Source organism: Euwallacea similis, chromosome 30 (genome assembly GCF_039881205.1).
Source record: "Euwallacea similis isolate ESF13 chromosome 30, ESF131.1, whole genome shotgun sequence".
NCBI classification, from domain to species: Eukaryota; Metazoa; Arthropoda; class Insecta; order Coleoptera; family Curculionidae; genus Euwallacea; species Euwallacea similis.
In genome coordinates, this window is record NC_089638.1 from 1,687,548 (window position 1) to 1,714,399 (window position 26,852).

The window sequence follows — 26,852 nt, forward strand, 5'->3', positions numbered from 1 at the left end:
AGCTAAACTTCTTTTCTTTACACTGCAATTCAAATTATTTGTTCAATTTAGAAATTTTTTCGTCTCTCTCAACATCTATTCCGGAATAGATATTCTTAGATCGCATAAAGAAAACTAATTACTTTGAAAGGACTCAAATAGAATTTTAAGGAAGTTATAGACATAGTAGTATACAGCACAATTGAGTGAAATTTTTTTAAATTTTGGTATAAATTTTAATATATCAAGATTAATATATTTAAACGTTTTTATTTGCTACAACACTATCGCTCTACATTCAGCGTTGCCATATTTCTATTTCACTTTAATATTTGTGTACGAGAGTAAGCTGAATCAGCCATTGACATCGACTGAACTGTCCTAAATTTACTTGTCATCTTTATTTATACGTTTTGGGCGGTAAGAATATTAAAAGTTAAAAACGTAAATAATAATTAACAAATACAAACGAATAGAAAACTGGAAAAGCTGTTCTTGGTCTTGCAGTTTATTAATTATTTTATTTAAAATGAGCGATTTTCCAGATCCTGAGGAGGAATTTGAGTTGATGCACGCAGATGAATTAGAATTATTAAGAGAACAAGATTTTGAAGGTATGTTTTGACCAAAATGGAGAAATTGAGGTAATTTCTGGCATATTCAACTTATATTCATGTTTTAAGATGAGGATGTGATAATTAAATCTCGCCCCCAAGTAAAAAGAAGCCTTACTTTTGATACAGGTGTAATAACTCCAAAAAGCCCTGTTACCACTGTTACTAAGAAAGCAGATACCACGTTGGAGTCTTGTTACTCAGATATTCAAAATGCAGGACCTGATAGTGAATCTCAAGACCTAAATTTCTCATCACAAAATGTTAATACTTCAGTAAACTCTAGGAAAAGGTTAGCTGATGATTTATTTGGAGACATTACTGACATTGATGATATCTTTTATGAAAATGCCTCATCAACAAAAAAGCATAAAGGGGAAGATAAGTTAAGGGAAGACCTTGATTTAATAGCGTTGATTGTGAAAAAGAGAAATGAAAATAAGAGCAAGCATCTGTCATCTTTACCAGTGACTAAGAACAAATTAATGAGAGATTTAGCTCGTGACAAACGTAATTTGTCTTTCTCAGTACCCAAATATCCCTTTGTTAAAGTAAAGTCATTTGATGGGGAATTTGTATATGTAAGATGCCATTCTGAGGAATATGAAAAGGAGGAAACCTTAAGATTGTTGGAAAGTAAATCATTTAGGGGCATTATGGGCGATAATTTTAATAATATGTGGAATGAGGCAAATGCACTGGTAAGTGTATAGTTTTTCAAATTTATTAAGTTGACAATTAGTTATGTAACAAGTGAGATTTTGTGGAATAAGCAAAGTGGGAGACCACAATATGGCACAAGTTACATAAAATAGCATTTACTAATGAGTTGCATACATGATTTTCTCAAATTTTGTTCTGGATTGTTCTGAAAATTTGGTTAATTAAATAGGCTGCTTTAGCTTATCTAATATCTGGAAAATAAGCATTGACCATGACAATATAGGTTTTCATCTTTGTTAATCTATTTCATAAAATGTTTGGTGAAACTCAATATGTCAAGTCATGATCAATCCTGAGCTCTAGAAATCTAGAGCTCTAGAAGATTTTGGAGATTTACCTGCTGCAGAAATGGGAGTGGCCAATTACCTAGATTGATGACATTCCAGGATAATTCTGTAACTGACCTGAGAAATATTACCAGCTTCTTTGGTGAATATTTTGAGTCTTTGTGCAAGAAAGTTTGTAATTGTGATATTCCACTGCTGCAGGATAATGTTAATTTGGAGTTGCAATCTTGTAACAAAAGCTGTTAGCCAAGTGTGGTCCTGCAACCAGTTGTGTGCCATTACCTCAGTGCCAATGCCATTGCAACCTTGCATCATAAGCCATTGCCAATGTCACCCTGCAACCAGTGTCATTGATAAGGGTGCTGTCACTTGCAACTTTGTCTATTTTGACCTAAGTACATTTTCGAAAAATAAAGTATATATAGTCTAACCCCACTTGAAGTGTACCTTAGTTTGGCTTTAGAATTCCACACCCTCATAAAAAGAATATTGTGACTGAAACTTTCAGACAATAAATTTTATAACCATAGCAGCTGTTTCATTTTTGACCTTTTGTGAAATTAATCTTGTGTTAAACGGTATATCGGTATAAAACTTTTTTAGTTCGTTGTGTAAACAAAACATAAATAATATGATGAGTCTTCTTGACCACGGATAATTGCTTTAATGTTGAGTTTGACACATTTGTATAGAAAACATCATCAACTTAAAATTGACTGAAGAACCAGCTTTCAATTGATGTCTCTTATGGTACACCTTGTGTAGGTTGAATTATTTGAAGTAACGAAGTTTCTAATAGTTTTCAATATAAACTGCAACGCCGCAATGATAAAAATATTTTAGATCAATAGGCAAGGGTTATTTACTTAATTAACCCAATTTTCAGTTCGGTACCATATCCAGTTTTTCATAAACGCTCAAGACTCTGTATTTCCGAACTACCTAAAATTTTGTAAACGTTAGAAACCCTTTTTCTAATAACCATTTTTTTTAGATTAACAAAGAACTCTCTGTTATCCCTGAAACATCGACTAAAGATATTGAACTTATTGAGGCTAATAACGAGGAAAAACTACTTTGGGCCGACTTATATAAACCTAGAAAATACCTTGAACTTCTCAGTGATGAGAGCACTAATCGCACATTGCTGAGATGGTTGAAGCTTTGGGATAAGGTGGTTTTTAACAAAACTCCCAGGCGTAAAATTAAGTCGGAAAGTGAAATCGTCTCAAAGAAGTTGTTTAAATTTAATGAGTTGAATACGGAAATGGATGAGCTTGGAAGACCTCATAATAAAGTGGTGCTGTTATGTGGACCCCCTGGTTTAGGTAAGATGTTATGTGCATTAAGCTTAATCAAATTAACTTAAAAAAAAAACAACGAAAACTGCCGAAAAACGTCTCGAGATCAGTGGCACACTCTTATATTTTCGCTACAGTCTTCATTAGAAAGGTTGACGACAAATAACAAAATGTACTCAACGTGAATTTTCTTTTTTCCAGGCAAAACCACATTAGCTCACATGGTTGCCAAACACGCAGGATACAATGTGATAGAAATCAACGCCTCTGATGATCGCAGCACGGATGCTTTCAGAACAACATTAGAAAACGCTACCCAAATGCAATCTGTTGTAGACCAACACAACAGACCAAATTGCATTGTTTTTGATGAAATCGACGGCGCGCCACAAGCCTCCATAGATTTTCTAGTAAAGTTTATTTCTGGCTCCGCTCCAGTAAAAGGGAAAAAATCAAAGACCAAGGAGCAAGGCCAACATATACTTAAAAGACCTATTATATGCATTTGCAACGACGGATATGTACCTGCTCTACGGCCCCTACGACAAATCGCCTTCGTTATACATTTCCCTTCTACGTCTACCACGAGATTGGCGGAAAGACTAATGGAAATAGCAAGAAGGCAACAAATTAAGACCGATAATGGCGCCATGATGGCTTTAGCTGAGAAATCCAATAACGACGTTCGTTCGTGTTTGTCAGTACTACATTTTTTCAAGGCCCAAAATAAGGCTATAGGTTTGACGGATATTCATAAAGCTAGCGTTGGACAGAAGGACATGCAGAAAGGTTTGTTTACTGTCTGGCAGGACATATTTCAAATAAAACGTGTGAAAAACGCCAACGGAGGTTTGTCTCTGCCAAATATGAAGCATCGCATGCAAAATGTATTAAATGTGATAAGTTCCTTTGGGGATCATGAAAGGGTGGCTCAAGGAGTGTACGAGAATTTTCCTCTTCTACAAGCTAAAGAGAAGGATTTAGAGAGCGCGTCTTGTGGGCTGGATTGGTTCTGTTTGAACGACTTATTCACTAAATACATATACTCAGAACAGAATTACTCTCTAACCGCATACTTGAATTATGCGTTTGTGGTCTGGAATTTTGTATTTGCATCAACCCAGAAACCAAAACTGAATTTCCCTTCTGCTGGCTACGAAGTAAGTTAATCGCTTAGCAAATGCTGTTTAATATCTGCGTAAACTAATAATTAACAATAAGAGGTAGTTTCAATTATTTCTTGACTAGAAATATTGTTTTGCTAAGCAGGGATGTCGTTTTTTGCATTTAACCATTGAGATCTCTGTTTGATTTTTTTTTTGTGTCGGTTAATGCCGGTTGTTAATGTTGTGAAAGAAATTATCTACCTTTCTTTTGTTTTCATAATCTCTCTACTTCTATTGCCAATTCCTGTTGGGATGGTGAATGTATTGTTATCCTTTAAGCTTTTTTGAATATGCACGACCTTACATTTTTCTGTTCGAAATTCAAATATGTCATTGAATATCCTCAGTATTTTTTGTAATTGTGCATTTATAGATCTATGCACCTTCATATCTTCTACATACGTGAAATGGCTCATTGAATATAATGATGCATCACTTTTCAATTTATATCAATTTATACTAAGGGTTTTAGAGAGCAAATTTAGTGACCTGCAAAGGTATAGCGCAGTTAAAACATAATTCTGAAATATCCCTTTATTGATACTAATTTATTCTTGCTTGTCATTGTGTGTGCGATTTCTCTATTGTATGAGAGAGGAACTTTCGAATGTAAGGATGTATTTTATAAATATGCAATATCTTCTTCAGTCATCTATGTGGAATCATATTGAATGGTTTCATACCATCAGTATCACCGATGTGAATGCTTTGCTTTTTTAGATGATCTTTTTTTATCGTTTCTGCAAATTCAGATTCAATGATTTCGCACTGCGTTATGATGTGTTTGCAGCCTTCAATTTTATCATTGATACACGTATTCTATAGTTATACCTCCTTTGTGGTGGGAGAATTTCTCGTCGAATACTCTTATAATAAAACTGTTTCTGTTTTTTAAAAAAATCATATTGAACATAACAATCTGAACATAAATGGGGACCATCATCTTTTCTTATAATGGATGTATGGGAAAAAGGCTTTCTTCGTCTTTTAAAGGTAGTTAAACATTAACAATTTTTAGCTTGTACGCTTAGAAATAGTGAAGAAGTTTCAAATTTATTTTATTCTTTTGTTTCCTCTTGCTATTTGAACATTCGTTTACCGTACAAATTTTAACCAAGCCGCTTGCCAAATTATTTATGAGATATTGTTCTGCAATGTAATTGCGGTCCACGCTCAACGAGAAAACCTTTTAAGAAATGAAAATGCGTTAAAAAAGTCCGCGCGAGCCTCAGATTTCCATTTTAATTTTGAATGACTTAGTTACGGTATTCGCTCAACCCCCAGGGCTCTGTCATTATTTGTGAGAAGAAAATGTAATCGTCTTGGAAAAATTAGACATAATTCTCTCCTTAGGTTTTCCTTTAATTTACGAAATTGTAGTCTTGATTTTAAATTTTTTAAGTGACGCATTAGGGACATGGGAAGGGCTGTTACAATTCCAGAAAAATATTCGATGGTTATAAGATTTTTTTTGTATTTGAGTTGCAAATTTAGGCTAATTTCAATTTGTTAAGTTTATTTTCTTATCCATATGCTTAAAGTGGCTTTGCCGCACACACTTGCGAGCTGAAAGTAGCACTTTACCTATAAAAAGTTTTACCGCACGCATACCTTTCATGGTACATGACGCAAAACTGATTTTTGATCAACTTTCGAACATAAATAAATAATTTTCATCGCCCAGCACACAAAAGAAGAATTAAAAGCCTTTTTAAAATACGCCTTTTTAAAATAATCTTTTCGCATTGTAAGCCGGTAATAACATCCCCATTTACAAAATAAATAGCTTGTCCTAAGCTACATTTTCTCAGATATAAGCGGAGTCAACTACGTAAGTAGCTTCGCTAATTACTCGGCTGCTATTGGATGAAGTCTTTTTTAATGTCCGGACCTAAAGAGTTGAGTTTGGCGTGCATAATTCAGATGTTCATTAGTACTGAATGCAATGTGGAAATCTTTGTGCGGGTTTCGGTATGAATAACCAACTCGATATAGCTGTGATAACGGACGTTTTATGAAGGGGTCGAAAGGGGAGAGTGCAGCTTTCTATCGTACTTTTTTTATGAAAATGTATTTTACTTTGTTTCAGTTTAAGATAAAAAAAAACCGACATGACGCCGTAATAACAGAGTTATTACGGGGAATGCTGCCTTCCGTTCGATGCTACCAATCAGCTTTACCATTAGTGTTAGATGTCTTGCCTCATTTATTGAGAATAATTTCTCCATCACTAAGGCCTGTTAGTTTACATCTCTATACTGAGGAAGAACGAGCCAATTTGCTTAAGGTTGCGGCTGTTATGGCCGATTATAATCTTAATTACATTCAGGAGAGGACAACGGATGGAACATATGAATTCAAATTGGGTTAGTTCGGGTTAAAAGGGATTAAGCTTTTCAGAAAATATATTCGTTTATTAGAACCAAACATTGAAGAGTCGATGCTATTTGACAAAAAAGAGACTAGTAGAATTAGTCTTTCTTATTCAAACAGGCAGTTGATTGCCAGAGAAGTGGAGATGGAAAAATTGCGCAGGTTGGAAGCTAACACATTAAAGAACAGCGAAGATGGTACAGGGGATAAATTACACACTGCTAGCAATAATCAGCAGAAAGGAATTAAAAAGAACGCTCCAGTCAAGGATGCGGAGAAAAGTGGTGCAGAAAAGAACGAAAAAGCTTTGCCAAACCATTTGCAGACAATTAAGTTTAAGGATTTGAAGACGAATTCTAAGATGACTAAGGTAAGTGTTTATTGTAGCTAAGTGAATTTTTATTTCACCCTAGACTTGGAAGGAACTTAATGATTAAACATGGACGAACTGAGGGATTAACTTTACAAACTCAGTGTTTTTGTCCAGATATTACTGGTCTCAAAATATAATTCGGGCACGTCAATTTTTATTTTCAATTGCGCTTGCATACTTTCTGACATCAAATAACCATATTATGGAGGGCAATTAAAAGTTATAAGTTCATAGGTTCAACATATTTTCATCTATTTTTAGTTTTTGAATTAATCTTAAAAATATATGATATGTGCCATATGTCAGAATTCAACATATTATGTTTTAGCGTTGACATTTGTTGACATATTGCCTTTCGTGCTGAAAGGTAAATAGGGATAAATTTTATTTTCTCGTTTATACATATATACCGTGCTATGTGAAATTGCCGCTGAACCAGCAATTTCATCTTTTCAACGTCGGCGCTCTTAACAAGATCGTAGCATAGCTTCGATTTTTGAAGGAATATTAAACATGAAATTAAGCGTTATATCTTCGTGTTTAGGTAGGTAGTCCAATGCTAAATCTAACTGCATAAATATGAATTAGGCTGACAAACTGTTAAGCTATAAATACAGCGCCAACGTTAACAGCTGGCACCAAAGCCAAATCCAACGTCGATTTTAAAATGAAATTATTTATTATGAACTCTGGCTTTATTAAATAACCTATCTACTAATAGAAACCAAAAATACGTTGGACAAATTTGACTAATAAATGTGGTCATACATTTAGGAATTATCAAATTTTAATGGGACTGTACGAAATTTTTAACCTCAATGATGCAGTCTGTTAAAATAGCTCGATTAAAGGGCTAGATGTACATATTGTGTAATAAGCAAAAGTAATACATTCCTCTTAAAGACCTTCTACCTGAAGCTTCAAAAAGGTTACCCGAAAGGGTGAGATGACTATATGGCCATCATAAAACTCAAGTGGCACTGTAGGATTATTTGCGAAGTCAGTCCAAACAAAAACAGTGCTTATCCCAGACGACCTTTTTACACCTCCCTACGTAGACCTTTATATGCCTTCCTTCGTAGACCTTAGTCCTATATTTATTGTGCCTCACTCGCTATTCTGTACTGTTTATTACGTATTATTCACTAAGTGAGAATAGCTAGGCTTAAAAAGAGTACTTATCATTAGTGAAAAGTGACCTAAACAGTGCGAACCGCTGACTAAAGAGTGCATGGTGAACAGTAAGTATGAAAGACATTTGTGTAATAATTACAGAGTTCGCTCAGTTGTGCCATTCAGAGGTTTCACAGTGAACAGCAGAAAATAAAATTTATAGGATGCGATAACAGAGGATTAATCCTCTGAAATGGACTCCACAAAATTTGCCATGTGGAAAATAGTAACGACAAAGTTCGTGCTAAAATTGGTCTACTGATCGAAAGTGGCTAATTATTGCTCCACGTCAGGAAGACAAAAACAATAAGGAGAGTTGGAACTCACTTAAGGAATACCATCAAAAGACAACATTAAAAACTTTATTGTTCAAAGAGGTATGTTGAATATCGTTAAGTGAACGTGGTGTCTATATAACAAAAAGATATCCAAATAGCACCTATGTGTTTGTTTCTAATCATTTATGAAATCCTGACCGTAAAACCAGAGATACCTTGTATAGGATTATACTTAGAAATTCTGATGAAAAACAAAATATAACAAAATATTTTGGTCGCAGCGCAACATCATAAGAGTCCTTGCACAGTCGTACAACCAAATTTTGATATGAATTGTCATTACGAATTCTAATGGAATGTAACCACTACCTAAAAAACCCTACATAGGTGTACATAGTCTCCTCTACTTCTCATATGTTAAGTTTCGCTGCTAAGGGAAATAAATGCCTCATATGGTATGATTAACTAGATTAAAATACAAGTTTTACATAATTATTATTTATATTTATTTATTATTCGTTTACTAACATAACTGTGTACCATTTAAAATCCCTTTTAAACGCCCTATATTCGAAGCCAATTTGTCTAGTATCAATAATACTCAAATGCCTTACAGATCGTAGCTCACTGACTAATTCAACTTGGAATACTTATCACCCCAAAAGCAATCCTTCCACCTAATATCAAATATTAATTCGGACAATTTAAAGTGGAAAGAGCCATATTTTACGGGAAGCGACCGCCTGTCATCGTTTAATGATGATATAACAACGCAATTATATTCGCACAATGACAAACTGTTTGAAAATGGTTAGCTCATTAAACACGAGTGCTCGCAAGTGTGTGCGTTCTATCCCCCACGATTTGCGAAACCATATGGGGGAATATTATATACATAAGGGGTAATCAAAGGCACTGGATGGTAAATAATAAACACGTTTGTGTAACGGGCTGGTTGGAACTGTATTTCTTTGTATTAGGGCTTGGAATGGAAACATGCATGCTTGAAGTTCTCTTGACTCTTTCTTTAGGTTCCGCTCTCGGTAATCTTCTCATATTGTTGTTATTAATCAGAAGATTAGAAGATCAGAAGATCTAAAGACCATCAAAGTTTTGTTAATCTTATCGAGAGGATAATAATTTTTATGAGAACGGAGGATTTGATCAATTCTCTTCTGCAGTTTCAGCGTTTCTATTAAAACTATCTGGTTGACAAAGTTATCAGACCTTTGATATATTGGTATTTAGGGATAATAGATCATAAAGTACTGGTGCCATTGTATGGAAGATACTTTCTATGGGAATTACCCCACTGGTAAAGTTACCCATACTTTGATTCTTGGCATCAACAGTAACTGAACCTAATAGAGCTAATTTCAGTGTCGATTGAAGTATGGTATGTCCTGAGAAAAGCGTAGGAGAAACCTCATTTTGAAGCACTCCTTTCACATTTTATTTCAGCAATTTTGTGCAATTAAAAATACTTTATAAATTCATCTCTTCCTATAGTTCCAATAATAGCAAATTTGCGATGATCCAACAACCAATTTATCAAACCCTCCCGGACTGTTCTTTCACAGAGCAGATTCCATTAGCTTTTGCCATTATCTTTATTATTTTCCATAATTAAAATGATATGGATAGACCGGCAATTCTTCGGGAATTCTTTTCATATTGAAATGACCCTGTCATTATTAGAAAATGATTTCGTTGGCCGTTACATTAATAGACCACGGGCCGGCTCCATAGCTCCATAAGTGATTTATCATGGGAAGCCCGAAGGAATATTATTTATTACCCTTTAGAATTTATTTGTTCACTTAAAAGGGCTTCTCTTCCTGACCGTCATTGTTTGGAAAGAATTAATTTTGTTCTTTGCCTTTTTTTGGTTTTAGAGGGTATGACATGCAATTTTGCGACCCTATTTTAGTTTTTATTCTTTCATTCGAGCAAAGCGTTTGATGGATATCTCGGTTTTGAATATTGTGAGGATTTCTACAGACTTTTCCATTAAACACTATGTTGGTGTGAGGTTTCATCACCAAAGAGATATGGGTAACATCATAAATATTTTTATCAATGCCAAAATGTGATGAAAAATATTCTAGAATTTAAATTCTCTTATGTGTGTGTATGTAGATTACATTATCTTGAGTAAAACCCATAATTATTCTAGATATTCAATTATATATAATTTAATTAAATTCTATTTTATTAATTATTTAAGTATGCAGGGTGTTTCTGAATACAGTTCTTTCAGGATACAATTTCTTATGGTATTTAAAGAAAAAAAGTTCCTATAAACATGTGGCCGGAAACACTTAAATTTCGAGATACAGGGTGTTGAAAATAAAAAAAATATTATTTGAAATAAATTTTAAACAGAGAATGTTAGGTTCTTAAAATTTTGAAGTTATTGTACGTTGATACAGAGCTACATTTTTAGTATAAAGTCAATTTTGTCTGCTGCCAGTGGCGTAATTGGGCGTTAGTCGATGTTTTCGTCATGAAATGTAGAACACCAATGAATTTTTGAATATTCTGATTATTATTTTCGGACTCTCTCAACATTTTAGAACAAAAAAGGTGTCTTAATTTTTTTGCCTAATACTTGCATATACTTAAAAAAAAAACATTTCTATAATTTAGCTGCAACTGAAATAAGAGATAGATATTGTATGCATTTTTTGTTATCTTAGTCATCGGCACCGAGATTGTTGGCATTTTGCTAGTTATAAGTTGTGAATCAAAACTGTGAATTAGATAATCAAATTCGAAAATGAATAACTTTACTAACGCTGGAATGACTCATATGTATCGACTGGCTTACACCCCTAGCGGTAGATAAAAATTGACTTTATAGTAAAAATACCACTCTTTACCAACGTATAATAACTGCAAAATTTTAAGAGCTTAGGATTCACTGTTATAAATTTATTTCAAATAATTATATATGTTTTAATTTTCAACATCCTGTATCTCAGAATCTAAGTGTTTCTGGCCACATTTTTATAGCAAATTTGTTTCTTTGAATACCATAACGAATTGTGTTCTAAAGTACAGATCATACTTCAAGACTCTATAGGAAGTTATGTGAAAAGTTGTAGTTCCCTTTATTGTGCACGAAAGTACATAATATAATTTAGGCAGATACATTAAGGTAGATCTTTCCAAATAGTAAACTTACACTCCAAAGTTAAACGCCCTATATCATGCCAACAAAAAAACTTGCGGACTGCTTCTAGAGCCATCTCATCCAAGGAATTACTCTTTCAACAACAATCGCCCCTTTAGGAAACACTCTGTGTGAGGTGACCTTTTAACGCTTTACTAAACTGACATGTCTGGCTGGTAGCTAAACAACTATCAAATGATGTTTTATTTATCCCAGAGCTCCGCCTTTGCACTGATATATTCAGAGACAATTCAACCGTATTCCGGGGGTGCGAATCGCTTTAACGGTGCCAGAAGCATCCTAAATTGTTCTAGTGTTTCTCAGGAAGTTCTAAAAGCGGTTTATCTTCTACTTATGCCATCCGACTGACATAAATATCGCTTTGACGCGCCATTAAACCAAAAAACCCTCGCTGGATATTTCGAAAGGTCCAAACAAAGTGCGGATTTATTACTCATTGTTTGATAATGCCTTTATCTAGAATAATTCAACCAAAGGTTGCGTTGATTATTCGTGGCCAATCGTCACATTTTTTATTACTGTGTACTATCAGTTAATTGCAAAATTAAAACAAATTTAACGAGAAACAGGTTACGTCTAAAGCACATGATAATGTTTTCATACACTAAATTTGCAGACGTTTGTGGAAATGCTTAATAGGATGTAATTCCAGTGCCTTTCTGCAATTCCACTAATGTTTCCAAGTTATAACATTACTTAGCCAGCTCAACATCGAAATTGCGGAAACTTCGAGCACTCCCAAAGAGAAAAATGACCCTTTTCCTTCCTTCGTCCATTCAGATTCCTTCTTTGTATAGGGTCATAAATTCCCTCAGGCAGTGGTCACTTTAGCAATAGAGGGGAATCTATTTTTGTGTTAATGGTTCTTAATTCACAGCATAAATATTTTTATTACTCGGTTGGATTATTTGATGCTTTATTGATATTTTAGTCAACATCTGGAGTTATCAATGACGATTTATATTTGCATATAGCAGGTCAGAGTAGAAAGAACGTCTAGTCATTGTTAGATTTCCTCATAAAAATATTATATGATTAGATACGAAGACTATTCAATTGAGCTTTAATCCGGAATTTATATAGCCTATTTATTGTCCCCATATTAAGTAACAAGTTATAAGCTTTACTAACATTATGTATGACGGAATGTCACTTTTTGCTAATAGATAAATCTATGATCAAGTTAGAAAAAACCTCTCCTCGAATAAACGATCCAAATAAAGGAGTTTCGACCCTTTAAATGGATCTCATCAACTTCCTCCGCCTCTCCATTACGGCGATCCTTCCGCTTCTTCCACGATTTAACGTTTTCAGGATGTGTTTCGTTTTGTTTCGACCTAATGGAGATAACTTGATGTATGGAACGATTTAGGTTTTCTCTTGTGGATCTAAATGGCAATTAATTGAGCAACGAGTACAGTCCATGTTTTTAGAATTTTAAAATCCACTGTTTTTCCAACTAAATATCTAATTTTTTTTTTCTATTATTTACGAATAAATGCATTGAGTATGTTTTGTTAAGAATAATTTTGTCTAAAATTGACTGCTCATAGAAATCGAAATGGGACATGAAATAACAAAATGTTAATAAAAGACCATTTCCTTAAACGTTGCTGATGTGTTAACTTCTACAAAATTGTTTCCTTACTTAATGGATCATTCGAGAATGGTCTGGGAGTCTAGAGCTAAACGTCTCTAACGGAAATCCTAGCTAAAGTTATTTGGATGCCTCAATTAATTTTATCTGGGAGAAGGGAGCAGTTTTAGTGCCTGATTTGAAATTTAGTTTCTTGAGTGTTTAACACGTTGTAAAGAAAGAGTTCAGTCGGTTTTCATGTAGTTCTTTGTTCGGAAGCGTTGAAGAAATTACAGTCCAAATTTTCAAACAAACTATTTGTATTTCTGTAAATAAATTGTTCGAATATTTGAAAATAATAATGAAAAACTTTTGACCTGAACTCATAATAATTTTTACGTGATGTCATAAAATTAGCCAGAATTTCAGTGCTGTGACAATGTAGAAGGAGGTGAGGAGTTTGGGGGAGGCATACGCTGCCAAGCTCTCCTCCTCACCCCACTCATAACTCACCTTCTGAGTTACGGAGTATAAGTATGAAATGAGTTCTACTAAGACTTAAATTTGAGAGTTATAAAAGATAAGAGTTACTCTCATATGAACCTACACACCAAATTCATCATTCTTTGAGTGACCGAAAAAAAGAAAAAGTCCTGCCATAAAACTAAACAAATGCCAACGAGTTTTACAACCACTCTAAACTTTGAAAGTACCTTGTGAAAAGTCATTTATTTTCATACAAAAAAAATCATCATTTCTCCCAAAATAACATAATAAAAAAAATAATAAATGACCATATCGTATGGAACCAAGGATCGCTCCCTTCAAAAAAAAAATAGTGTATCAACCCAATCTATCTCATCCCTTCAATATTAGCAGTAGCAAATATATCTCTTAAGCCACCCTTCGGCGATTTGTGGCTTCTGCCACCGCTTTTTCCACACAATGGCATTAATAGCTTGTCGGGGCTCGGCATAAGGCCCTTCTGTTTGGTTGAGTGGTGGCCCTTCAGACAATAAAATATGTCTAATCCGACCCGCTTTGTTGTTTTAACACTATACAACGTTGTTTACTTATTATGATTCGATGTTGAAACTCTTTTAATGTTTGTTTTCATTTGCAACGGTTTGTAGGCATAAGGGTAGGTAATCCTGCCATAAATGCAAGTTCATGTGTTTAGGTATCAGATATTTGATTAGTGATTGTCCGCAAAAATTCGTTTTACAGATTCAAAGAAAAAACTGAGTTTTTCTAATATTTAATAGTGAACTACGTGATAAAATAACTACAAGAATATTTGCGTACCCCAAACTTACGTCCTAAATTGCTAAGACTTCAGTCGATTTACTCGTTTTTACCATTATTGATTATAATAATTCCTTGAGAGATTCCTAGCATGGACCAGAGGTCTTGAGTGAAGTTCAAAGCATTTTTTACCTTCTCTAAGAGGGATGGCTTCGTACTGGATGACGAGACTTTTCCTTCTGTTATAGTTTTTGTTACGGGGTTTGGTGTAATGGCTGATGGCAAAGCTGATGATTCCTCAAAGTCCTCTTCGTTGCTTATTGGAGACGCATTTGTTGCGGCATACACTAAAATTGATCAAAACATCCCTTAAGCCTTAATGATCTATGTTAGTGAAAATAAAACTTTCATTTTCCTTCAAGATTATACGTACACTCGCTATAGCAAATGATTACGAAAAGAAAAACATATTTTGTTGGGTACATTGTTTCGGTCTCTTATAATACTGATTTCAATAATATGCGTAACTGGAATACTTTTGCAAAATATTCATGTATTACTTGCAGCCCTGAAAGAAACGGTTTTGTTACGATACCATTGTAAGTATTTATGGGTCTATAAATTGCACGATATTGCAGTAAAATCGTTAAAGATATCAGTCAAACAGTCGAGGTTTAATATTTTTTTATTGAGGTTTAATATATGTTAATGTTCTCTTTTATGGGTTTTGTTTGTTAATCTTGACAAACTTATCATGAAATCATAAAAATTTCCGATCTTTTCAGCTCCAAATAATTTTAATGACGTGTAACACTTTATCATGGTATGTGCACATACATAATTTTTTTAAATGTATTATCACATTTATTTCTTTCGTTGGAAACTGTTAATAGATTTTTTTTCAACACGTTAAGATAGTTTAGAAGTTATTGCGAAATGTTCGCATGAACTGAAGAAGAGCATTCAACATGTTACGGAACTTGTTCTAGCACTAATTGACTGAGTTGTTATTTTTGTGGAAAATGAAAAAAACAACAACAAATTACAATTTCATGAATTTAATTTCTCATAAGAAATTAAAACACCATAATATAAGTCACAAGTCTAGACGACGGTGCGCTGGAGTTCCTTGATCAATTCGGACATTTGAGCGAAACAGATGTCACATGCTCCCTGGACTTCTTCAGCTTCAACTACGGGTTGGACTCCGGAGATGATGTCAGCTGGGAGGTGAGAGATCTCAATGCCCTCCCCTTCAACTTCAGCGGGAAGGTGAGAAATTTCAGTCTCGTCGGTTTCAATTTCGGACGGGAGGTTGGAGATTTCGATGCCATCGCCGATGTCGCTTGGGAGGTTGGAGATTTCAATTATGTCGCTTGGGAGGTTAGAGATCTCAACCTGCTCATTAGGGAGGTTGGAGATTTCAATCTGCTCACTGGGGAGGTTGGAAATCTGGATGGTATTGGCCGAAGCTAGAAATAAAGTAGATTGTGTAATGCAGGGTAATAGCTTGTATGCAGAAGTTTAACATCGATCTTTATTGTCTCCGGCAATTTCAAAAATAAGAGGAAATATAATTTTTCTTCATGAAAAAAAATTAAGTTATTTCTTACCACAAGCCAAAAAAGCGAAAGCGATGATGGCGAAGGAGTTCATTTTGTAGATTACTGCTTAGCTGCTTGATTCAAAGCACTCGAAGCTGATGGTTTTGCTCGGAAATGACCATCTTTATATACGAATTGGCGATCTAATCTTTTCTCTATCTTTATTGGCGATGATCTGCTAAACCGTTCATAGGTCATTTTTCAATTATTGTATTCTTTATTGTAGGCAATTATCGCTAAGCTCCATTAAGCTCCGTCCAGCATTTCATATGTTAAATATGAAAATTGGATAATGTTTAGATAATGGAGACTAATTGCCAACAAATTTATTCGTAGAAATTGTTAAAATGTATTAAAGAAGTTTTAAACAGATAGAAATTACAAAACCAAATATCGAACGTCTCTATCAGTATAAACTCCAACTCGGTCGATACCAAATCTTTTTTTAACGCATGTCAACCTAAAGTGTGTCATATACAATTGTATTTCGAAACACTTCGTTTTTGAAATACTAGAAGTTGAAGTTTTTGATATTTTTTAATAGATCAATAATCTAGAGCTTCTGTAGTTTTCGAGATGTTGAGTTGAATTTCGGTTCTTCGTCGTATTCCTACGTAAATCGAATTTGAAGAACAGGAAGTTGGCAACAAAAATTTGCTGTCTTGAGTTGATACTTCGAAGCATATATGTGTTGTATTGCTTTGAAAAGTGTTGAAATTTTAAGTGCAAATTTTGTAGACGTTTTTGAGTAAAAAAATGTTTCTTGCTGAGAACATATAGATTTCCCTTCTTCAAAATGTGAATTTTACCGCACTCATTTGTGGGTGGAAGGGAGACTTTACCGCGTCGACTGCTACAAAATTTCTTTTCCGCACTCTCTGTACAGGACTCTACACTAGTAATCAATCAAACTCATTATCAAATATTTATATTCTCTCCGAATTCCGTAATTCTTATAATATTGTTCTATGTAAGTCTTCTATTAGACGTTAAAAGTAATGAAAAATGACCTGGCTAAATTGCGGGCTTATCGTTAGCGAGAAAAGGGGAAAGCGGCTTCGGAAAAGTCCATTTTCAACAGCATTTCGCTGTTTGTCAGATTATCTGATTCCCTGGCGAATCCGGGCTAAGCTCGATGCATTTGTCAACCTTAAATCTGAACAATTTCATTTCTCGAACTTCCAAGACAACGCTATTATTCCCTTTTCTTCTAGAAATAGGTTACCAAGATATTTTTCTATTTGTTGAGAAAAACCTCAGTTTTTTTAAATATTAGAATTATTTGAATATTATCATTAGTCCATGCTCATTTATCTTCAAATTTTATTGAAGAAAATTGTGGATTTGGCTAATCCTTGTTTTATATGGTTCTAAACGGTTCTTCTTATATTAAAAATAAACTTAATTGATCTTGGATAATCTGGTTCATTCAGTGAGCTTGTAAGCTCACAATAAAACTGTCCAATTTACTACTATAAAGAACATTATTATTTATACATCATTCGTACCATGCACTGAAAAAATTAGTTTCACTCTAAGATCCAATGTGAATGAGGCAGTGATACAACTTTGAGCCCTAGGTATCTACATGAATAATCTCATATTGCGTATAATGTTGTACATCCCAGCTTGGTCACAGACCTACTTCTTGAATGTGGTGAGTAAATTTTACCAGGCAATGACGTCAAAATGCTCTGTCAAATCAAATCTGTCACCTATAATTTCAACATATACATGTAAAAATGACTTGTACATGTATATGTCATTTTTACGTCATTCCTGAGGAGCAATCTACTCCTCAAATTCAAGAATTAGGTACTTTGGTTGTTGTTAGTACAACAAACACAAATCAAGATCCGATTAATCCCTGCCACTTCATATTCAATTAATCGGAGTGGCTGGCTCATCAGAGATCAATTCGATTGATTGAAAGTCAGCTGCTACTTATCAATCCGATCCAGATGATAGTTTCTGAAAAGACTTAATATAAGCTGCTACTTGACATGTCATTAAATGGTTTTTGATATTCAAGTGTAGTAAACTTGTAAACGTTTCAAATAATATTCATTTCATACTTGGATTTCTCTTAATCGTTACTTTTTACATATTTCAAAATATCATCAAATGCTCTTAGAAATTATAACATATAAAATATTACGACGCCATTTTTAGGTACGAAAAACAATTTTGTAAACTATTAGTTTTTTCCCTCGTTTTGTTGACGCTGTGTATTTTACAGTTTTCGCGATTCCAACGATGAGCCTCAAATTTGGACCACCCTGTGCTGCGAGGGTAATATGTAACAGATAGATAAACGTTGTAGATATTTGAGGAAAACAGATTTCTTCCAAACATCAACAATTTTGGAATCAATAAGCACGAATAATGCTACTTAATTCATTTATTATATATTCATCGTACTTAATACATCGTGAAAACAAATATTGTTTAAGTTACAGTTAAAATACAATCGTTCGTGCCTTCGTTGGTCAATGTGAGTGCACCACCTGGCGGGAACACTAAGTTGACAGAATTAGTTGCTGAAAAAAAGTATAGTTATACTTTTAGTGATAAAAGTATTGAAGTTTAAATGTGAAAAGGACACGTCAAAATTATTATAATAGTGTTAAAAGTGCACTTTTAATAGGCATTCCCCATGAGATTTTACAGAGTTCGCTTCGTGAACTTGTGTCAATAACATGAAGGCATACTAACTCTTAATACACTCACTATTTCTGCTATATCAATGCTATAAAAGTCCATTTTTTTTTGCAAATAAGCGTAAAACACAATTTCTGCACATCCAAAAGGAAGCCCAAAATAGTGGTTTTACGAGGTAAACTTATATTACGAGTATACTTTAAACTATTTTTAAACTTTTACTTGTTTGCATTAAGCGCGGACTACATACTATATTTGCTGAATTGCTATGGAACTCGTGCACGAGATGCTGTCTTTCTTTTTTCATAGACCCACAATATCTAAATTATTTTACCCTCTTAATATACAATAGCAGTGTTGATACTTCCACATAAAAAATTATTCTGAACTTAATAAAGATGACACTTGAAATTTCTTCTTAAAATTTTTTTTTGAAATTGTGATGTTCATGCCTCGAATTTCCACTTTAACACTCGTATATCATGAATATCTATATTATGCTAAATTTTGATTTCGGTGTTCCCCTTCACATTTGCTTCATAGTATAAATAAGATATGCTTACCTCTCACCACCCTTTGGCGTATTAAGGAGTCTTGAGCTGAAATTAGGTTTGAATGAGTATAATTATTTTGCTACAATAAAGAGAAAATAATTTGTTTTATATCACTAAATCGAAGTTAACGAATAGAATTAAATTAGAATAGATTAATCGTGTTTAACGTTCTGACTATTGTGACTACTGTCACTATTGTTATATTGCTAATATTTTTATTAGCTATGTTTCTTTCATATGTTTTGGATCTATATTCTTAAATGGTACCTGTCACATTAATACGTGTTTTTCCTTTCAATGTTAACAGGTCCTTTTACTACCAAGATTGTTAAAATTGACAGAAACATTGTTAATATCCCACTTGTTAGCTGATAAGTGATGTTTCTCTAACAATATTGGTAAAAGGCCGCAAATTTTCATTACATTAATAACTAATTTTGTAAATACTAGGGTAAGCTCACGTTGGTCGGCAAACTGTTCAGGTAAGCTGTTTATTTTAATAGAACCCTGAGTTGTAAAATTAAAAAAACAAAATCAACAAACGCATGAAAAGATTTTGCATATCTAACAAAACAAGAGGCTAATTTAGTAAAGTTTGGTGTTGTGGTGAAACTTTGTTACTTGATTGCCTAGGTAAAACGAATTTGTCTTGAAAATCTGCGAATTTCTCCACCTATCGAATGTTATTCAAATGTTCTTTATCGTTATTTGTTCTACAAAGTATTCGACCGAAATTGCTTTCACATTTCTGAGTGATCTTGGCAAGTCAAATCCCGATATAAATATTTTTTGACATCTTGTCAAAATTTAGTGACACTTCAAAAAGGATAGTTTTGCTCTATTTTTTGAGCTTATTTTTTGAGTATTTTGAGCTTTCACTCTTAAAAGTGCAAAAATTCGTAATCTTTTTAATGTAATATTTTGAAAAGATTTAGAAATTAGTATATGACATACGTTATGTAACATTCGAAAAATTTGGAAAGGAATTCAGAGATTTACATCAAAAGCTTGTGGACTTGGGATCTATTTTATACCTTCTAGCACCTAATACTTATTTGTACCGTTATTTCTCGGGCAACCTGGACATTTTCATCAGTTGCCTCTCTTTGTCTCTTTACTTTTCTGGCTATAAGTATATTGTAATATACAGGGTGTTACCGTGGTTTAACACTGGAACAGGCTAATTAAAAAGAAAACGTCATATACCAGACATATGGTCCCATTTTCTATGTTAAGTGTATATCCCGTTTATTAATAAATGTTTAAGAATGAAGTTTGAATTCATGACGTTCCCTCTATTGTGTCAACAAATTTTGCTACTGTAAATAAAACTGGTAATAAAAAGTATCTCTTAAAGATTTAAAATAAAAGTAAAGGGTCTACAAAGGTAGAAAAAAATAATATTTCTGGGAGTTAAAAGTATTTACCTGTATTCAATTCAGCAGGTAAAATGGCCGTATCTTCACTATTTTTCGCGGGGTAAGCTAGACCTGTAAATACAAAAATCATCCCATAAAATTAAACATTATTAATAACTAAAGACTTACATTGAGCCAAAGTTATCGTTACCAATAAGAACAGCTTCATGTTGGTAGTTGTACAGAAAATTACTGATAACATGCTATTTCAAATGAACATTTATACGAAACGTTTATCAATTAGATTCAACATAACAATGATAATTAAATCATTTTAAGATTTAAAAGATTTTTGATTATTCATTTAGAGTTAATACCGCTTGTAAACTGCAATGTGGGGTCGAGATTATGGAACATAAGAGATCGTAATTTTGTGTTATCAAGTAAATCACTTTATTGACACCATTATTAATGTAAATCTAATGGTTGTGCATTATATATCTTGTTTTTAACCTCCGACAATATTGAAAAGTTTTTTTTACAGTAAATTGGGCTACGCGACTGAAGCTGTAAAACATGGTATTTTAGAGATAATTTATTTTCTTTAACTGGGTGAGGTATGGTATTTCCCAAGTGCAGGGTAATTTAAAAAAAGAAATATTTTTGAATATACTGTGTAATTTTTTATTGCTTAAAAAAATAAAATTCACCAAACATACCTCTCACACCCTGTCCCATATTGGTAAAACTCGCTCTTAATGCACACAGGTGCAGATTTCTAAATGCGCTAAAAGACTTGAAAGATCGCGAAACTTTTCTCTGAAATGACCTTTACAGGATTTTAAATCCTCGATAACCGAGGATACCGAGCACGTCCCAGCAGGATTTTAAGATAAAACACAACTCGATCTTAAAGGAATAATTCCATGCAATGTACACAATTAATGAATTATCAAAATGGAGGAGGGAAGTACAGAAAAACGAGCTGAATTTGCATTAACAGGATTCGAGTAAGACTTAAAGAGACGTAATAAGGAATTATAGCAGATTAATACTAAAAATATATTTTAATAATAAAAAAAATCAGCAAGTCAAAATGAGTAAAGTCCAACTGGAACCAGATGATAATAAATCATTTCACATGTTGATGATAGAGCTTGTGTTGCTAATAGAAGTGAATCAAAGATGAAAGTAGTTATGACATGCATGATAATAAATAAAAGCTGAGTATAGTTAGGAAGCAATAACTGGAATTGTAATATAATAAAGCAAAAAAATCTATTTTTTACTCTACTAAGAAAAGGAAACGTGACAAAGAAGAATAAAGAGGAAGCACAACATTTGTAAAAAACAAGAACTTTAGATAGGAGAATGAGGTCATCCAGGATTTAATTCCCAATAAGAAAATTGTGTAGCGGTTACCATAAAGAGGAAAAATACCAAGTTGCTGGCAATTCAAATTATGACTACCACGTGGGATGGAAACAGTCCAGAAAAATTGGAAGAAAGCATTTAAAGGGAAATATTTAAAGAGAGTGTGAAAAAAATGATATTTTACTTGCGATGTAATGTTTAAAAATAATATAGACACCTATTTCAAAACGCAAAAAGCAGCAGGTGGGCAATTAGACAGCAACTGAAATTAAAATAACAATCCTGGTACTACATTGCTGCTCAATAAATCTAGGGAAGAGTGCAAATTTAGAAAAAATGGCTATGTAGAATACATTCTTGTAGGTATTTAAATGAGAAAGTTATATTCAAATCGTAGTTCTATTTATTAAGAAAATATAAAATTTACATAGAAATATATTAATTTTTCTCAAAGTTCCTCTCTTGGTGTAGTCTTCTTTGTTGCTTTAGTCAGATTAGATACGCTTCCGAGCAATTGAAACATTTTCCCCATCTGCTCAAACTGCTGAATGGCTTTCTGTTTCTCTAGCAATTCTTCAATACTCATTTTTTCCAATTCCTCGTCAACGTTTTGAAACTTTGTGACTGTTGCAGAAGATTGAGTGGTACTCTCGTCATTTTTGTATGGTGCACTCCTTAAGTTTCCCACTAGTTGTGCCATTTTGCTCATTTGAGCAAATTGCTGAATGGTTTTTTGTTTTGCTTTCAATTCTTCTATACTTAAATTATCTAAGGGAACGTCTCTATTAATTGACTTACTGTCAATCTGGGGTTTCTCTAATTCGGCCCCACTTTCTTCATTCTTTTTACAAGTCGTGCATTTAACTTGCCCTATTTTAGAAAAAGTTTCAACCATCATATCTTTTACTGCTTTAAAGTTGCCTCCCAAAGTGTCTGCACTGTCTGCTGGTTTAGTTGTTGTTGCCGAAACTGCGCCTTTGTCTTTGGATTTGTCCAGAATGTCAAGCCAACCTGCCACCTTTTGCTTAGACACAGTTAAACCTTCCGCTACCCATTTGTCCACAATTCCTCTTGCTATTACCTTGATCCGCTGGTTCATCTGTGCAGTTTTGGAATTTTCATTGTAGCTTGTGGTGAAATCTTTATCCGAATGAACTGTAATAAACAAAAATAGAATTGTAAAAAATAATCGTTTACATTTAAAAAAAAACTTACTGTAACTAAGGAACATCAATATTATCACTATCTTGCAATTCATTTCTGTCGCGAGACTGACGTTTTTCCCAGTTTTATCGCCCATCATAAACTCATTTTATCAAAATTTTTTGGTACCTAATCCTATTGATTGCTTTAAATTTCCGGATTAAACATTATTGAGTTTTTATTTCTTTTTGCTGGACGTAACGTTTTATTACTTCTATGATTAATACTGATCTGGAATAATTATAAAACGAATAAATTCTAATTGTTTCTCAAAATTTCTCAGTTATTGCCATTTTTGAATAACTTACTTTTCTGTATTGAAGATAACTTAAGCCCTCAATTTTTCAATTCTAACTTTCTTGAAATAAACTGTGGATCATTATTCCTTATAAAACTTTGAAAACTATGAAATCCTTTTTCCGGAGTTCAATTCCGCTCTAATCAATTTGTGGGCCACTTGGGTATTAGAATTTTATCAGGACTTTAAAAGGGAACAACAATATAAAAGTATGTTAGATTTTGTTGGTCAGGATTGTTTTAAGTAAGTTTTACGTGAAAAAAATTCTGGTGGTTGAATTTGAAGTAATATTTTTTGTCCAGTTGAGATTACCGTATAAATAGAATGTAATGCTGCATTTTAATGGGAAATGCTGTGTCTCATCTCATTTTCAAAATTCTCCTGAAATAGTTAAGTACGATATGAAAAATAATTTATAAATAATATAAAAATATCTGCATATTTTAATCTTGAAGGAAAAACTATTAGAAGTATTATTTTTTGTTTCAGCTCACAGTGAAGAGGGATTTTTTCGGTAGGATCATACAAAAGGCTCAAACATCAGGTATGGTGCTTTTTTCATTAATTCATTTTAGGACTTTTCCTTTACTTATTACTTTTTTCCACGTATACCGATACATTTTTCAACAAAGGTAGTAAAAGGGTGAGAATTATACACTAAAGCGTTAGAGTTTCGTTCATCTCCGACGGGTATGGATTAAAAACACTTTACCGCATTCTTTTATAAAACTTATAAATTAGCACTGTACAGCAGAAAGTAAGACATCAATTGTGCCCAGTGGTAAAAGTAAAGGCATCAACAACTGCAACAAAAAAAAAACATCACAATTTCAAATTCGAAATATTATAACAAAATTTAACGTATTGATATTTATAGTGGGCGAGGAAATTAATATCAAAGTCGTATTGACAGAATTTATCAGTATACTCTATCATCGTCGAATTTAGAAAAGAATTAATTTCTGGCTCTGATTTAAAAAATGCAGAAGCTTACTTATTATTCGTTTTAAATTAAAATAAATTGAGGGTAAATGGAGGAAAAAGCGAAACGTCAGGATTTAAAAATGGCCATATTGTAGAGATTAAAAATTCATCAAATCTATGACCGACTAACCTACAGGCGATTCCACCTTCCACCTGATTTGTTAACGAATTAAAAATTGTATTTTTATGCTTAGTAGGTACCTGCTTTTTAATTTCTCGGTAATTAAAATTACTTCAATCTGAAGAAATATCTATCTGCGCCATTTCAATAATGACATTTTGCCTCGAAAGCGCGAAAATAGAAATTATCAACCAGAATAACTGGAAATACGGATTCAACTGGATTGAGCTCGGGATCGGATCGACGTCGCGTAATTACGCGTCTGTTGGAGCGGTAATTTATATCATCAGAAACGAGATGTCGGTAATTGCCTCCAAATGGAATCCTGCTCCATTGTTTGCCCACCGAAATTACAATTTGCCTTATTACTTTGTTCGGGTTGCCGCTGGCGATCAGCTATTGTTCTGATGGAATATTCTTGTAAATGTATTTATTCGACTCGTATTGCATTGGGATACCAACCCGGAAGTCTTTGGCTAATGTAGAAATTGAATATGTAGGGCAGTCTTAAATTTTCTAATAAGTCGATATTGGGGAATGGAGGGCTTGCACAGTTTCGCTTGATCGTGAAAAAAAATCTCACAGTAGGACGTTAACCGTAAACGTAAAGTGTTGATTAAGCCCTATGCTTTTACCATCAAATGTCGGACTAACAGATGATTTAATCTCAGACATGCCGCTGATAAAAATATAAGGGAATACTACAAGTTGCCCTTCAAAATGTCGAGGTCAGATTACGTCGCTTAATTAATTGTTAAAGAAAAAGTGCTAATTTTTAAAAGCCTTGATATTTTTTAATTAGGTTTTACAGGTGTTCAAGTTTTAGACAAATTTACTCGTTTAGAGCTCTATTCATTTAAGTACAGAGTATACTTTTTTTCATTTTTGAATTTATTTCATGTTTTCAGGGTGTGTAAATAAAAATTCTCATATTTTTTAGCAAAAATTGTAGGCAACACTTCGAAGAACGATATTTGGTTTCAGTACAAAGAAGGATTTAGCAACGCAGTGAAGAAGAAGATTAAAATTAAAGATCTGCGCTGATTAGCTTAGCTGTTATCTAACTAATATTATAAAATATTATTTTTGTGTATGCGAATAAAACAGTTGAATCAATTTGGTCCTCCATATTGTCTCAGACAACATGGAAATTTTCATAAATCTTAAACCCATTTCTTGATTATTGTCTTAAGCTGCAAAGGAAGTATTTAATCCCAAATACGTGCTTAATATGCTCTAGAACAAAAGCCATTAATTTTAACTTTCCTACAATTTAACTCGAGCATTGTAACTTTTAACACATTTCATTAAGGCAATCTCCATTAGTTCAAATGCAGAAAAGTTCTTAAGCAGATGGGACCGTGAAAATGCTTTTCTTTGAGTTGAATTCCTGTGAAATTTACTGTGTAATAAATTCATAACCTTCTTGAAGATGTGGAGATATACAGAGAGGTGCATGAAAGGCAACCAAAGCTGTGAAAATGTTATTTGTCGAACGATTTTCAAAATAAAAGAAAACTAAACAAAATGCTGAAAGATGTTCTATAATTGAGCGTTTTATCTATTTTTAAATATCACGTTAATTGGACCCAGCTTTTGGGATTGAGTTTCATTAATAGTGTAAAGAATTATTATTAACGAGTGAGCTGCGAGCAAGCCCATAATTGGATAAGTTGCTCGTTACTTCTGGCATAGTCTTTTTGCGCGTTACCACCATTTTTCTACCCGTAAATCAATCGAAAATATCTCTCCTGAACCTCTTTTATTTCTTATTTCTTTGTGACGTCTCATCAATGCGACGTTGACTTTCTTGAAACCACTAGGATTACGAGTTTAATAGTAAATAAATATTCTTGTGTTCCTTAAATTATGATATAAATAATTATCGTCCTATAATCATCACAAAAACAAATTAAATTATTTCCAAGTTTTCAGCAAAATTCATCAAAACCTAATCCAGTTCTCAGTGTCTCCATTCAAATGTCAGAATTTTAGCAATATTAATTACGCGCCATTTCTCGAAAACTCGGCTTGAATAATGCTCTAGTAATGTCGACTATAAATTACATCAGTACGTTTGCTAATTGTGTATAATTTCCTGGAGTAGAAACGTGTGACGTAGTGCCTAATTTGGACTGAATTATGAGAGCAATTGTGAAATTAGATATGAACACCGTATACCTGAGCCTTGGCTGCATTCATGATCGGTCCAAATTGCACGATGGGGGCTTAGCTCGAATTCATTTTCCGAATCTAAAATAAAAAATATTTTATAAGTCATAAGAATTTTCAAGCCCACTCCATCTATCTCAACGAAACTCATATGATGATTTTCATTGAACTAAATGAGGGTTTAACTTTAAAAAAATGTTTGATTAAACCAAAATAACTATAATCTGAATTACACATAA

The 26,852-nt window shown here is 33.4% G+C and overlaps 3 protein-coding genes across 4 annotated transcripts; 1 reads left to right on the forward strand and 2 right to left on the reverse strand.

Moving 5' to 3' along the window:
- The first annotated feature begins 408 nt into the window (after positions 1 to 408).
- cutlet (chromosome transmission fidelity protein 18 homolog) lies at positions 409 to 25,569 on the forward strand. Its single transcript, XM_066403658.1, has 8 exons — positions 409 to 593; positions 663 to 1,294; positions 2,598 to 2,931; positions 3,106 to 4,064; positions 6,160 to 6,436; positions 6,491 to 6,813; positions 23,826 to 23,880; positions 25,382 to 25,569. The coding sequence occupies exons 1-8, from the start codon at positions 509 to 511 to the stop codon at positions 25,483 to 25,485; spliced, it is 2,769 nt and encodes a 922-aa protein (XP_066259755.1). The 5' UTR covers positions 409 to 508; the 3' UTR covers positions 25,486 to 25,569.
- Positions 15,327 to 16,032, reverse strand: LOC136417850 (uncharacterized). Of its 2 annotated transcripts, XM_066403696.1 has the most exons (3): positions 15,898 to 16,032; positions 15,668 to 15,756; positions 15,327 to 15,637 (listed from the first exon to the last, which is right to left on the reverse strand). In XM_066403696.1, exons 1-3 carry the CDS (start codon positions 15,938 to 15,940, stop codon positions 15,389 to 15,391), a joined length of 381 nt encoding a protein of 126 aa, XP_066259793.1. In that variant the 5' UTR covers positions 15,941 to 16,032; the 3' UTR covers positions 15,327 to 15,388. The 2 variants fall into 2 exon arrangements, with proteins under 2 accessions (XP_066259793.1, XP_066259792.1); XM_066403695.1 differs by having other exon boundaries at positions 15,327 to 15,756.
- On the reverse strand, positions 22,247 to 23,123 carry LOC136417847 (uncharacterized). The gene is made up of 2 exons (XM_066403692.1): positions 23,051 to 23,123; positions 22,247 to 22,990 (listed from the first exon to the last, which is right to left on the reverse strand). Exons 1-2 carry the CDS (start codon positions 23,091 to 23,093, stop codon positions 22,284 to 22,286), a joined length of 750 nt encoding a protein of 249 aa, XP_066259789.1. The 5' UTR covers positions 23,094 to 23,123; the 3' UTR covers positions 22,247 to 22,283.
- Positions 25,570 to 26,852: the final 1,283 nt, after the last annotated feature.